This window comes from Lycorma delicatula, chromosome 9 (genome assembly GCF_047948215.1).
Source record: "Lycorma delicatula isolate Av1 chromosome 9, ASM4794821v1, whole genome shotgun sequence".
NCBI lineage: Eukaryota > Metazoa > Arthropoda > Insecta > Hemiptera > Fulgoridae > Lycorma > Lycorma delicatula.
The window spans coordinates 9145770-9161985 of NC_134463.1; the positions used below are offsets into that span (position 1 = coordinate 9145770).

At 29.4% G+C, this 16216-nt stretch overlaps 1 protein-coding gene across 7 annotated transcripts in view; it reads right to left on the bottom strand.

Moving 5' to 3' along the window:
- The window catches only part of lqf (epsin homolog lqf), a 119766-nt gene that overhangs the window by 14819 nt on the left and 88731 nt on the right, over positions 1-16216 (bottom strand). For 4 of the 7 annotated variants that reach the window (XM_075375652.1, XM_075375650.1, XM_075375648.1 and 1 more), the window contains 4 exons: positions 12973-13008; positions 11314-11368; positions 5780-5942; positions 2163-2310 (listed from right to left, as the gene is read on the bottom strand). In XM_075375652.1, coding sequence (XP_075231767.1) covers positions 2163-2310; positions 5780-5942; positions 11314-11368; positions 12973-13008 — 402 coding nt within the window. The remainder of the gene's footprint in view (positions 1-2162; positions 2311-5779; positions 5943-11313; positions 11369-12972; positions 13009-16216) is intronic. The other 3 variants (XM_075375649.1, XM_075375654.1, XM_075375651.1) reach the window with 3 other exon arrangements.

The following is a 16216-nucleotide window of genomic DNA, read 5'->3' on the forward strand; positions in this document are numbered from 1 at the left end:
TTTAAATATAACATTTTTATTTCTAAGATGTTTATAATCAGTCTAAAATTCATGTAAGCTAATCATTAAAATAAATAAATCTAGGTGCAGACAACTACGAGTCTGATGAAGAATAAATCATATTTTGCCCAGAAAGCAAAAGAAAGAAAAATAAAGGAAGACATACTTTCCTCCCATGCATAATTGAAGCAATATATATAACCCACTGTTTCATGACAGAAAGGGATAGCGTAATTTGCTGCTTCAAAAAAATAGTCTTTCTTGTGGCTGACATATATAAAGTAAGAGGCACCAGTTACAGTTGCTTTCTCTGAAAGTATGATGTTAACTATATATCCAGTTTTATTGCAAATCATAAAAATATTACCTCCATTTAGATAGACTTAGCATGCTAGTATGTAACTGTATATCTGGTTAAATAAAGAAGATAGCAGGAAACTAATTCACTCATTTTCCTAAGTAGGTACATGTTAGTTATTCTAACATTTACAGGAGTAAAGTCATTTACAGGAGTAACTCAAGAACTATGTTAGATAACCTATAACCATTATGGTTATAGCATTTAACACTGTAACCTCTGATTTCTAGCTTGAGATCCCCAAGATGAAAATTTTCAAAAGCAAATAAAATAACACAAGGCTTTCAAAATATGAATATTTCTGAATGGCTGTAATACTGGAAAGAGGTCTGATCATATCTGGTTTAAAAATCCCTATTCTCTAAACAGTAAAATGTTTTTTTTAAACACTGTTTTTGAGTAATATTACAAATACAAAATCCTCCATCAGTCTACAAATAAAAAGGTTAACAGATTTATTTGTTAACTAACACTGAGGATTAAATCATTATGTTCTTAAGGTAAAGATATTTTTTAACCAGACTGGATTTTTAATAGTAAAACTATAAAACAATTTTAATAGTGAATAAAATATCTGATATATTTACAGTGATATCTGTTTAGATGTTTGCTTAAATCTCAAGAAGTATAGTTCTGATCTAAGTGCTTCTTTTACCAATCTATATTTCTTTAATTATGATAAAATGTTAGGCTGGAAAACCTAAAATAAAGACCTGCAAGAATTAAAACAAGACCGTATCAAACTTTACAGTAACATTTTTCAAGTAGTTATATCATTATTAGCTGCTGACTAAAACTTAGTCTCAGTTTCTGAATAAAACTTAGAAGGAAGTTTTAATTTTCTTAAGATTTTACATTTACCAAAATTAAGCTGAATCCTAGATATCAGTTCAGTCTATATTTTTTAATTACGAATAAACAATTTTATATATATTCTTGTCATTTTTAAAATTAAGATTAAAGAAAAATGTTTGATGACTTGCAGGAACTATACATATAATCAAATCAATTCTTTTGTAGGACAGCAGTAAAGAAAAATTGTAGTTCTATAAATACAGACTACAAAAGTATTTCCAACACAAAAAAAAACACAAACACCCAGTTGCAAAATCAATTGGTATAAAATTTTACCTACTATTTTTTTCATAACATATAATTTTAAAATGGTAACAACTACATGTTATTTTGCAATGGATTAGGAAAACCAACAGGAAATTACATTCGAACCAGCTATATGAATACCAATATACTGAAAAGCACTGTCATCTTTAACTTTCTATACTTAACAACATAAACACTCACATCCACTGACAACATACCTAAATCTTTTTGAATTATTAAAGTGAACCAACTACTTTTACTAAGTAATCATGGTTCTATCAAAAAAAAAAAAGAAGAATGCTTGTTTCTTTTACTACCTCCACCTTCATATACTAAAAACAATAAATTACAATTTCTTTTAGAGATAAAATAATAACTCCCTCCTAAAAAAGATCAGATATCCTAATAATTAAAAATGGTCCTTTTTTATAACTATATTCTATTTTTTTTTTAATTTACTGTCCGTCATAATTACTCCAATACCATCTCCTAAATAATTTATGATTTTGACATCATAAATTTCAAAACAATTCATTCCAGACAGACCACATGAAATTGTTATCAAAATGATTTAAATCAAATATAAATTTGATTTTATATCATTTTATTAAAAAAAAAGAAAAAAACAAACTGGAAGAAATATAAAAGTGAAATTAAAAAAAAAACATCTTTAACATTCATGCAGAAAAAAGAAAAAATTTACCTGTGGCCGTACTGCCGGTTGAGGTGCAGGCTGAGGCATACCCCAAGGATCAACAGTTGCAACAGGAGGAGGTGTTGGTGTACCAAGGTTAACATCCAATAGATCTAACATATGACTGGTACTTTCCTTAGGCTGGGTTTGGTGTTGCCTACAAAAAAGTGAAAAAACCATTATAGTGTTTTCAGTAGTTATAATTACAATAAACTTATGAATAATCTTACAAATTAAATTTAATTAATGAAAATTAATATAATTTTGATTGAAATTGTACAATAAAACATTAAAGCTAACAAACACACCCTCAGTAAAAATATGAGGGTGGTTCGGAAAAAACCTCTGTTTGGCTATAAATAAAAAACCTGCATAGATAAAAATATTTTATTATATAAAACTTAAAACTACAACTTCTAACTATTTTTTAACATAGTCACCATTTAAATTAAAGTTTTTTTTTTTGGTCTTCAGTCATTTGACTGGTTTGATGCAGCTCTCCAAGATTCCCTATTATCTAGTGCTAGTCATTTCATTTCGGTATATCCCTACATCCTACATCCCGAACAATTTGTTTTACTACTTTGTTAAAGCATTTAACATCAAATACAAATACCTTCTTTGTAAAATTCAGCAGAGCCTGGGTACCTAGCCAACCTTTCAGAGCATTTTGAAGTTTGTCGTCGTCATTGAGTGCTGTGACACAAAATCACTCAACAAAAAGTCTAGGCAGGCTGCAAGGGAGATGATCAAAAATGACCCATTGAAATTGATTCAGAAGTTCTGAGTTCTTCAAGCACTGTGAGGATGAGCGTTGTCATGCAAAAAAACAATACCAGATGACAGCATATTGTGACATTTGTTCTGAATGGCTTGCCTAATTTTCTTTAAAGTTTTACAGTGGACTTGCATCAAATGGCTTGCATTGCAGCATTTTAATGATGACGCATTACTTCAAAATGCCATGAAAGGGGTTGGCTAGGTACCGAGGTGGGTGAATTTTATGAAGAAAGTATTTGTAAATTAGTGAAACGCTATGACAAATGCTTGAATTTAAAAGGCAACTACGTTGAAAAATAGTTAAAAGCTGTAGTTTAAGTTGTATATAACACAATATTTTTATCTATGCAGGTTTTTTATTTATAACCAAACAGAGGTTACTTTCCAAACCGCCCTCGTAGATTTCAACAAAGAGATTGTGTAGTTAATTCATAATAAATCAATTTTAATTAATTTAAAAAAATAAAAATGTTATTTTATAATCAAACAAATAAATAAAAACCCAACAAAAAAAAAAAAACATTTTTTTCTGTTGGGTTTTATGACAAAATTTTTTGTTAATTGTAATTTGAAAATAAGCATTCCAAACTTGCACTTGTATGAATTTTTTAATATTTCTGATGAAAGGAATATGCCTATAAAAATACTGCACAAATTCTGAGTGAGTGCGTGTGCGTGTGTGTGTGTAGTTGCTTAACGGGAGAAACCACAATGTATCATTTTTTGCTAAAATAGGGGTTTTGTTTCTTTCAACTGTTTGGCCTTTTTCTAGTGTTTAGTGAGATCTCTGAGTTAAGCTGTGTTTAAAAATTAATAAAAATAACTTTCTAAACCTCTCAATTGCATGATTTCTTATTATTTGTTCAGAAAAATTTGTTATGTGTCACTTTTATATGTTAGAATTTTTTCAGAAAATTCCTAATATATGTAAAACCTCCTTTGTGCACAGTTATACAGAAAATGATTTTTTGAATTACTGTTAAAAGCTACATGTGATAAAATGTTGTATGTGTAGCCTTATGCATATAATAGAATGTGTGATATTTTAACAAAGAAACTGTTAAATAAAAGAAGAAAACAGAAGCATATGTGAGGGGTATTTTTAAATACTGAAGATAAAGATAATGGAGTTAAAGTTCTAATAGTGAAACTGATAACACTTTTTAATTAAATAATGCATAAAATTGTCTTTCCAGCTTTGTCCTTAAAAAATTTTTATTTAAAATACACTATAGGTTATTAAATATTAACATAAGAGTTCTAATGACTCAATGCAGCATGACACAACAAATGTCTATGATAATTTATACTGCTGTTATTCAAGCTCAATCAGCTTGGTTTAGTTTATGTTCTGCTGTCACTCAGAAAAGTTTGTCAATACTACTGTTAAAGTAGTCAATGGTTATTTCACCCCCAACATTTTTTAACGTTTTTCAGAGTTCATTTTATTCTTATGGTTTCCTTATTTTGTAATTAATTAAAGTTTATCTTTGTTTCTTTTATATAAAAAAAAATTTAAATAATATAATATAAAATATTATTTCAATGCCTTTTGCTGAAATATAAAAACCTGAGTAACTATAGTATTTATGTTTTTAGTGATAGCAACTTTGCTATTCAAATTTTGTTCATTATTTGCCCATATGACTATGCGTGTATCGAAAATCACGTAGAAAATATGAAAGGACATATAATTATATTTAATTATATTTTACAAATGCTCCAAAAATAATAATTTTATTTTGCATTTATTTATTAGAATAAATGAATGCTTATTTAATAACATTTAATCTGGTAACTACAACTGCTGATATTGTACTTCTACTAATCAGAATGACATGACTTGCTGTGTAACAATCAATTTAATCAAAGCTGAATTTATTATTTTTAATGACATTAAAACAATTCCTCTACATGACCATTTTTGATGGCCAGAAGAAGTCACTGAGGTAGGACCTCACTTCCTATCTCACTATTCCCACCCAACAATATCATTTTGGTTCAACCATGTTAATTATTCTTGTTCTTTTTAAGTCCTGGTGAACTCTAACTATTGTTTTACACGAATATCATGGTATTAATGAAAAGACACCATATGAAAAAAATATTTGCATTTGGGATCAGCAGCTAATTAAATGAAAAAAAAAGTATCAGCAGATTATTTGTACGTGATATGACAGTTGAAACTGTGCAGGAGAGCTATAAAAGGCATTTCTTAAAGTCAAAGTGGAGTGTACTTAAGAAATTTGCCTTAAAAACCACTACTGATAAAATTCTGAAAATTTCATGGTTTTACATGGTTACAAATTTCAGTTATATGTGCCTGGACAATAACAACCTTTCTCTAAGAATAGTATAAGAGCTGAATGTGTACAGTTTTTTTATTGATTTTATAATTTTTTGGCAAGAGATTAAGTTTTATTAATGATGCTTTCATATTTATTTTAGTAATTGAAATACAGGCATGTTTAATAAAATATTATATTAGATAAATTCTTCTATATAACTAACGAAAAATAAGTTACAGTAAACACCATTTAATAGAACTTAAAATAAATAAATACATTTTTTTTTATGGAGAAAAAAGATCATGGATATACCCACATATTGTTTCTGATAGCATACAACATACAACACTATGTAGATACAAAGACAAATTTTGAAGGAGACAAAATCTAAAACATTAAATCTAAATATTTAGTTACAGAAATGCTACAAATACAAGACGAATCTCTTCCATCTTTCACAACTGTGTTATAATAAGGCATAATTACAACTTTTTTTTTTAAGCAGGTTCTCAAAAGAATAAAAACGTTAGAATATTATAAATGTACTTAAATGGTTACCTAAACTCATTTTCACTCTGAGATAATGCTAACTGAAGACGAACATCATCACTGCGTCTTTTCTGTTCTTCCTGTTCAGCTTCTTCACGAGACATTGCTAAAGCTAACTGTAACTGAAGTTCTTCTTCACCAACTGTTTGCGGTCGAGCACATTCCAGTTCACCTAGGGAAATTGTAGATAATTAAAAAATAAACACAGTTGTAAGTATATAACTGATCAGTGACTAAATTCAAAAATTCAAATTAAAAAAATTTTAAGAAAAGCAATTATGCATGTTGTACAACTGGATTTACTATCATTGCTTTTCTTAAGATTATTTTTATTTGATTTTAATTTGATTTTATGCCTTGATGTCATATTTTTACATGTGTAAAAACTTTTACAATTCAATTTTAATTAAACTGAGTAAAAGTTTAAATTCTTAAAATAAAAAGATAAAGGTTTTAAATTTTAAATGCGAAAGTTATATTTTATTAAGTTTGTAATGTAACTTGAGATGAATATGTAATGTAACTAATGATACGAGTAAATTGCAAAAGCACTCCTGCATAAATAGTGGAATAAGGTAAATCATGCTACTTTATTTATTCTGTACTTTGGTTGATCTAATAAAATAAATATATTTGTATATAATACAGAGGAGTATGATTCGTAAAAGAATTGATTTAAAAAAAAAATATATATATATATATTTACACAGTAGATATGAAAAGTTCCAAAACTAAATTTCTGTAGACGATACAAGTAGCGCCAGCTCTCGGACAACCAAGACACTATGTAGAACGATGTCCGACGAGTGTGTGTATCATCACGTTTTGTCACTCCAGTCTCAAGTTATAATCGGCCATGTACATTGTGTTTATGTAACCTTGTGCAAGCTTGTGACATGGAACCGAGAAGTGTAATATAATTTTGTGTTTGACTTCAAAAATCTTTCATTGAAACTTATTCTACGATACAGCAAGCATTCGGTGATGAAGCTGCATCTCGTACTACAACATACACGTGGTGGAAGGGGTTTAAAGACGGTAGAGAGTTGGATGACAACGAATGAAATGGTAGGCAATCAACAACTGTTCATGATGAAAACGTTGCGAAAGTGCGTGTGCTCCTGCTTGAACTACCTCATCTTACCTTTCGGGAAATAGCAAAAGAGCGAAACATCAGTAAAGACATGGTATCTTTAATTGTAAGAAAAATAATGAACCGCTGAAAGATGTGCTCTCGTTTCGTTCCACACTCCTCGACAAAAGAACAAAAACAGGTGGTCTTTCTTGCGCTCAAGACTTCGTTGAAACTGCCAATACAACTTGAATTTTTTGCAAACAATTATAAATGGGGATGAAAGCTAGTAACTTCATGTAGTATCCACAAATGAAGCATCAATTCACTACTTGGTTGAGTCCTGGAGCACAAAGACTCGCGAAAGTCAAGCAAAAAAAATCAAGAGTGAAAATGATGTTGATTGCATTCTTCAACTTAAAGGGCCTGATTCATCATGAATTTGTCCCAATTGGTCAAACCGTAAATTCTAAATTCTATTTGGAAGTAATGTAACACCTGATGCGTCACATCCATCAAATTTGGCCTAAATACCAGGATCTGGGCAGTTAAATTCTCTTACACGACAATGCCCTAGCACACATGGCAATAGTTTTAACACGTTATTACGCCACAAATCAAATCAGTGTTATCCCACCTGCTCTCTTCGCCCGACAAAGTGATTTCTTCAGAACATTTGACAGGCTCTACCGATGCTGCAATGAGTGTATAACTAGAGAAGGGTTCAATGTAGAGGGCTGATGTGGGTAAATTCGTTTATATTTAAATCTGTATTTTTATTTAATTTAGTTTGGAAACTTATCTGACATACTGTGTATAATCTTTTGAATTTTCAAAAAATTATAAACATATTGATCATTAAATTCAATATTAACAAAATCCATCATTCCAGTAATGGTAGTGGAGTTGTATGTTCATCAAGAAGTTTAGGGTTATAATAATGATAATTTAAGTTTTCTAATTTTTTTTTAATAACCGATTGATGTAATTATAGAATTGTATACCAACTCATGATGCAGATACTGTGAAATTCAATTATTGGTGTTATTTAAGTTTACTTATTTGTTACTCTGTTTTGGTGGTTAAGTTTTCAGTTAACATTGATTTTAATGAGCACAGTGGTCAGTATATAATGATGAATTAATTGGATTTTTTAATAACTATTACAAATGCTATCCAAGCAAAAACATATTCAAGTTCTATAAATTGCATTTCAAACTATTAAACTTAATACACAAAATCAGATTTAATAAGACATGTTTGGAATACAAAATAATATCTAAATAGACAATTATAAATATAAAAAATCTTAATTATTATCTATCAAAAAGACAAAAGAATTATGCGAAAGATTTTAGAATAAAACAAGAAGTTAAACAAGTGTAAGATTTTTTTATTAATAATACATTATATTCATTACACTTAGAAATACTTAAAGAATTAGGATTTATTGGTTACATGTATACAAAAGATTTAATTGATTTTGAAAAAAAATAAACACAAAGAGAAATTAAATAAAACTTTTGATAAAAAATAAATCAATTAAGGAATTATAACAATAAGTATCACAATGCAATATAAATTCATATTATAAAAAATTATAATGAACTTAATATGATAGTATTATTTTTCGATATGCTAAATATGAAATTTGATAAAAAATACGCAAAATTTTAGTTTTTCTCAAAAAAATTGTTATTAATTTATCAATACTGATTTTGTCACCAAAGTACTTTGCTTCAGATTTAATACAATTGTAATCTTCTACGCACCTCTGAAATATAATTTTCAGTATAGTGTTTAACTCCTTCAGTGATTCTGTCTTTATCTCTTTAATGTTGGCAAAACGTCATCTTTCAGGTTCTTTTCAGCCTGAAGAGTAGGAAGAAGTCACAGGGGGTCATGTTACGTGAATACGGAGAGGCTAAGGCATCAGAACGGTCTTGTTTTTGGCCAAAAATTTACAAACATTCAGAGAAGTGTGAGCAGATTCATTATTGTGGTGCAACTGCCCTGAATTGTTTTGCCACAAATCCAGGCGTTTTCTTTGGATTGCTTCATACAAATGACGTAGAACTTCCAGGTGCTCTTTATTGACTGTACGCCCTGTGCAAGAACTCATGATACATTAAAGCTGTTGAAATCGAAAAACACAGTGATCAGAACCTTCACAATCGATTGAACTTGATGAGCTTTTATCGGTCTTGGGTCTTACTTTCAACATCAAACCCATACACCCATGTTTCATCATTAGTTATGATTTATGCTTGACCATGTGTTATGATCCATGTTTCACTAGTTATGATCCATTTGAGCAGTTCTGGATCGTCATTCACTTCATTCAACAACTCCTGAGCAATGTTCATTCAGCACTCCTTTTGGATGAAATTCAACAATTTATTTTGGAACAATCTTTCATTTATTTTGGAATCACACATTTCATGCCCACATCTGAAAAAAATGCTTGGCATGAGCCAAATGATATGTCAACATCATCAGCAATCTCTGTGACAGTGATTTGACAGTTGTCCATAATTATTTTCTTAACTTTTTAGATGCTGTCATCGGTTGTTGCTGGGAAGTACGGGGTGCTGGTCATCTTCAACTTCTTCATGGCCCTTTTTGAAGTGTTCGTACCACTTACATGTAAACGCTTGTTTTATTCATAGAAGAATTGCTAAAAGCAACATTCAACACTTACAATGTGGTGTTGCACTTCTTGCCATTCTTAAAGCAAAATTTAATGCAAACGCTTTGTTCCATTTCTTCCAAAAGTAAAAAATTGTTATACCCAAAACACATTTAACCTTTTCGACAGCCAACAATAAACTACGCATCCAATATGGCTACCAATTTAAATATACGAGGGCTATTTTTTTTTTCTACCTCCAATGGGCTACAAAAAAAAAGAACACATTGACATAGCAAAATGATTTTATTACTAAAAGTTGACTAGTATCTATCTTATTTTTCTACATAATCACAAAAACGACTGAGGCATCTGTAATATCATGACTACATTTTTCCGATGCCCTCTTCAAAGAAGTTTGCCGCCAGTGAGGTAAGGCACCTCTTGACAGTCTCATGAAGTTCTTTGTTGGTGGCAGTGTTGTCCGCCCAACCATGCCTTCAATTATTGAAAGAGGTGAAAATCACTAGGTACTAGGTCTGGACTATACAATGGATGGTCAAAAACTTCCCACTTTAATTGCTTGAGAAGGTCTTGTCTATGTAGGCACAGTGCGAACATGGATCAAAACCACGATGGACAAGGGCATGCCTCTTTGTTTGTTCTGGATTGCTCTGTAGAGGCAATGTAAAGATTCACAATAAACTTATTGTTGTCCTCTGCTCCATAAAGTCCATCAACAAGACATCTTCATAGTCCCAAAAAACTGTAACCATTTTTTCCTGTTGCTCAGTGTCTTGACAGAATTTAATTAAGGCTGAATTCATTCGCAGTTTTGTGATCGTCAACTCAACATTTTTGGAACTCAATGTGCACACAGTTTCCAGTAGGTATCCTAGGTCTTTAGTCAAAACTGTGTATAGAGAAGACCTTGAAATTTCTGGGATTTCTGCAGAAAGTTCACTTATTGTAAACCTCCATTTGTCACGGACAAAATCATCAACAGGCTCAACCTGGCGTACAGTAGCAACAAACTTACATCCTTGCCCATCTTCATCATGAACATCTGTTTGCCCTTCTTTAAATTTCCTATACCATTCCTGTACATTACCATCACCCATAAAGTTTTCACCATAACCTAGGCATATTGTGCGATGGATTTCAGCAGAACTACATCCTTCTGCTTGCAGAAAACATATCACACTTGGCAGGAGCATCAATTGTAATGGCCATGTTTAATTGCCCGTAGCTCGGCTCAGACTGATGAAACGGAGCCGGCAATGTCAGAGGTTGGGGTGAGGGGGCAGCATAATTGCGTGACACACAATCTCTTGTTTACTTGATCCCCAATCGGAGGTTGAAAAAAAAACAGCCCTCTTATGTTAGGGACAATGTAACAGCACAACAAAAAAAAAATTGTGACACTTGGACTAATACAGTCTGAGAAATTAAAAGATTCTGCGTATTTTAATCAAACCTTGTACATACCAGCCTACACATAAATTTTTCTAGTAAGTCTAACTCCTTTAAAACATAACATCTCTTCTAATCTTTCACTTAGTTACCCATCTTTTTGAAATGTAAGTAGAACTGATTTTCTTAAGGTACAAGGTACCTCATGAAATATATAATCAAAGCTAACACATACAGACAGTTTTATAATAAACATATTTTTTGTTTAAGGAACTTCAAAATAATTCTGGACAGCAGATCCTGATAAATATCAATACTTTACCTAATTTTTTTTATATACAATTATATAAAAGAAATTAAAATGAAAAAAGTCATTTTAAATACATTTAGTTCTAAAAATAATAACTTAGTTCATATAAAGAGACTTACCGGTACCTCTCGTAGGAGTTTCTGTATCACAGGAATTTCTCCAGGATTCACGGAACTGTAAGTATAAAATAATACACATTACTAATTTATATCATTCTAATGTTATAAAAGTTTTGCAATCTTAAAAATTAAACTTTTTTCTTGCAATCAAACTTTTTTTGTTAATAATTAATTCCTAATACAGCACTAACAAATAATTAACACAATTAATTGCACAAAATGTTAGTTTAATTGTAATAACAGCTTAAAGGAAATCAAATCATAATGATCAAAATCAATACTCTTAACAGGTATAGTGATCACTACATGAAAGTATAAGAGATTTCTGAATAAGTACAAGAAAAAAATTTAAATACAAGTAACCTCTCAAAAATTCTTCATTAATTCAAACATTGATAAAGTATTATCAAAACCATATCTCAATGATATAATTGTACAGATAAATTACTTCAACAGTGTATTTATACCAAATAATAAAACAATAAAATAATATTCTATTACACCTTGAGACGTGAACATACTCACACTCACTCATTCATTCACGCACTCATCATCAAAATGTATACATAACTAAATTAACTGCTTAAATTATATAAAATAATTTTAAAATAATGGTGACAAAATCTAAACCAATCAGAGTATTTTTATTTTTTTAATAGAAATATCATGAATAAAAAAAAAGAAAATATAAGGAAAAACAATAAATAAATATATAATAATTATGTAAATAAATTATTTAATATAAATTACTGTGTTTGTTTGAAAATTAGATAGAATTAAAAGCCATATAATCCACATTGGTAAATTTTGTGGCAGGGGGTAATACAATCCCAAAATACAACTCGCATTTACATATTAGCAAAATGAACTGATATTATTTATTATGATGAGACAACAAAATAGTTTTTAAATAAATTAACTTCCTGTTCCTTAACAACAAAGATAATTGAAAAAAAATAACAAGAAGATTTTATCAAGAATTTATTAAGTGATTAATATAAAAAATGAGAATAATTCAATTATTAATTTAAATTAAGTTTAGGTTAGCGGTTTACCAATGGCACAAACATTTTTGATACTAGAGATTCAAGACTGAAATCCAGTTTCAATAATTAAAATTTATTTTAAATCTTTCCCATTATTTTGTTTGCTTTTTAAACTTAACATTTACTTTATATAACTACATTTAGCAGATCGCTATCAATGTATGCAAAAAATACTTTATACAGTTTGTTTTACTTGTCTTCAGCATATAATCACAACTAAATTTAAGTTAAGCTTTCAGTACATTTGGCTGAATGGTTAACAGTTCATTTGACTGCTTCTCACAATACAGTTCTGGATTCTTCTTAGATGGATTTTTAGAATATCAATATAAAATAAAATTAAATCCATCACATATTAAAGCTGCAGCAGCTTAAACATAGAATTTACAAGTGTTGTCAGAGGATGCTTTATTCTCTCAATATACCACTCACAAAATAATTACTAAGTAATAAATATACTCAAATCAGAAAGAATAAAATTTAAAAAAATGCAAAGTAAATTGTGCAAATATGATTTTAATTTAAAAAGCAATAAACCAAAGTAATATGAAGCATGCAGACTTAATAATTAATATTTATACACGTACGCAACACCAACAAAAAGGAAACTCACCCCTGGATAACTGGGGCTGGAGGGTGACACTGTGTCCTGTTAACAGACAGAGAAAAAAGATACGTGCAAGTTAGAAGAAAATTGTGTGCACACTAAAACACCCAATAAAATAAAAATAAATGCTGAAAGTTAAAGAATGCATGATTATTAATTAAAAACAAAGAACACATAAATTAATGTTCGTAATTCATAAAAATATCTTACAGTGGTTCAATATGAATATATATGTGTGTGATTAATAATTTAATATTTATCAGTTTACATTTCAGAATCAAGATTACAAATAATTAAATAAAATTATAGATTTTGTATAACACTTTTAACCATCACAAAGCAATGCATACAGCACAGAAAGATTTATACTCACAATAATTTTTAATCATCATTCAAATAAAATGAATGATTCACTGTAAAAAAAAATTGATCAAAGTACCACAAATATCTAACTGCATAAATTTCTACTAAACAACCAAATATAGAGAAGGGTTTATAAAGGAACAATCTAGCATATCCCCAGATATCATGTAGATATAGAATCAAAATCAACTATCTGTTAGATGAGATTTCCACTGGAAATGAGCTATTGACTTAACTAATCCAGTATTCTAGATTTATTTAATTCTATATCTATATAATGGATTTCTTTTTTCCCCTTAATGACAATTCAATTAAATAATTACAAATTAAAAAAAAAGTAAGTAAATATCTTATTTTAAATAAATTATTACCTTTTCTTAATATCAAAATGTTAGTAAAGTATGAATTTTATAATTTTAAATTTTTCACACAATTGGATGTTGTGTTTTTCACACAACATGATTTTTGTGTATGCACAACTGATGATTTTACATTATGTCCACAATTACATGATGTACAAGATTAGATTATCTGTTCTTAGTCTTTCATTTATACATACTCATTTCAAATATCTGGATCTATAATTTAGGGCAATTTGTTTAAAATGAAAAAAAAAAGGCTTTATGACCAGTCTTTTCCAAAACAAAATCATCAAAAACTATGCTGATAATGTAACTAATTAAAAAAAATTCTTCCAGTAAAATTAGAGAACATGTCAACAAAAAAAGTAATGGATTTACTCTTTTTATATAAAAGTAAAATCATGAATGATATAAAATCTATAATAAAAAATTTACCTTTCAAAAATTTGAAATGAAATTTTGAACCTACTATTTAAAATTAACTACTCTTTTTTACTAAATAGATGACAGAACAGTGATACCAGTTGAGCAACTTAAAACCAAACTGAGCTGCCTCAAACTACAGTTATTTTAGTCTCACCTTTAATGCTACTATTGGATGTTTATGTTACTGCTCTTGTTTAAACTGTTTAACTTTTAGCGCAGCATAATTTCATTCTTTCAAGTTGTGTTTTTCTAACATATCTTATTCAATTGAGGAAAGGTTGCTATAGTGTAAGCTGTGCGTTCAGGATCCTTTCAACAAACACATCAAAACATTTGCAGAAAGATCTCTATTAATGCCAATATCAGTCAGTTTCAAAATAAAATAGACAATCTTCCTTTATGGTTTCAGGGACCATAGCCAATAAAAAGAATTTCTACCAGTCCAAAACAAATTTGTACATAAGTTATAACAACAAAGTGATGCAAAACACATATCTTTCTGTAAGATTCTTTGTCACTTAAATTTGAAACCATACCGTGTAACAACTATGCAATGACTTAAAACAGGTAAACCAAATCATCTTAATTATTGTGACTGACTTTTCAAAAACATTGTCAATGGACAGATAGACCCAATACTGTATTTGTCAAATGAGGCAAGGTGTCATTTAAGTGGGTATATTAATTCACACATCACCAGATATTTGATTACTAAAAATCCTGATCAAATCAAGCTTAAAATTTATCATAACATTTTGCCCCTATTTTTGTTTATCAATTTTTTTCTTTGGTAAATATTTTTAATTTTTAAGATTAAATAATCTATAAATAATACTAACTAAACTTCATGATACTTAATACAGACTTTTGATAATTTTTCAGCATTTTTTAAAAATAATTTCTTAATAGTCAACTGAATGTTTGTTTTGTTTTGTTGCTTTAACGACCTCATAGGATCACTTTAGTTCAATTTCTGGGCCAGTCCATTTTGCAATCGGTTCTTCTTATTTCTGAATTGTGTGAGTTGTTTTATTCTTGCTTCTTTTCTTTTTTCCCACATCTTTTTGATGCGTTCTGATCTTTGGCGCCTGTCCTCGTCTGAATAGATCCTGTTGGATTTTTTATTTATTTTAAGTTCAAATGTTATCATAATAGCTTTAATTAGTTTGTGATTGGATCTTCTTTGGAGATTCTCAACTCTTCCATATCTTTTTGGACTTCCTTTATCCATTTCGGTTTTGTTGTTCTTTCTCAGTATAAGTTAATTATTTGATTTGCAAGTCTGGTGTTTTTTGTTCTAAGTAGGTGCCCCAAGAATGAAATTTTTTCCTGAGAAATTTGTTAGTGGGGTTATTATTTAAATACTTCTTCGTTTGGGATTATCCTCCACTGTCCTTCTACTATGTTTTTCTTGTTTAAGCATTTTCTGACTATCTTCCTTTATATCTTTTTGATCCTTTCTACTTCTCCAATTTTGTATGGTCTGAAGAGAGTCTTGCTAGCATATTGTATTTCTGGAAGAATTACTGTTTGGTATTGTCTGATTTTAGTTTTTGTCGACAGGTATTTTTTATTGTTTTGGGTAGTTATTAATGCTTTTTTAAGTTTCTCAGTTCTTTCTTGACAGCTTATTTTCTCATTAATGTTATATGTTATGGTATCACCTAGGTATTTAAATTTTCCCACTAGTTCCACTTTTTTCATTTATGTTTATATGATTAAAATAGTGGATCTCTAACCATAATTTTAGTTTTTTCATATGATATTTTCAAACCTATTTTTTCAGCAAGTTGTTCTAGTGTTTCTATTCGGCTACTAGTTTCTTTTATGTTGTTTGAGAGGAGGGATAGATCATATGCGAAACCCAGGCAGTTTACTTTAATTTTTGTTCCAATTTTTATTCTTTCCGGATTTAATTTTCTCCATTCTCTAATTACATATACTAGTGCACAGTTAAATAATAATAGGGATAATCCATCTCCCTGTCTCAATCCCGTTTTTACTTCAAATGCATCTGATATAGCTCCTCTTTAACATTGACATATCTCCTTTTTAATTTAACCTTTGACATTGTGTGTTTTAAAGTTAGGCTGATCATT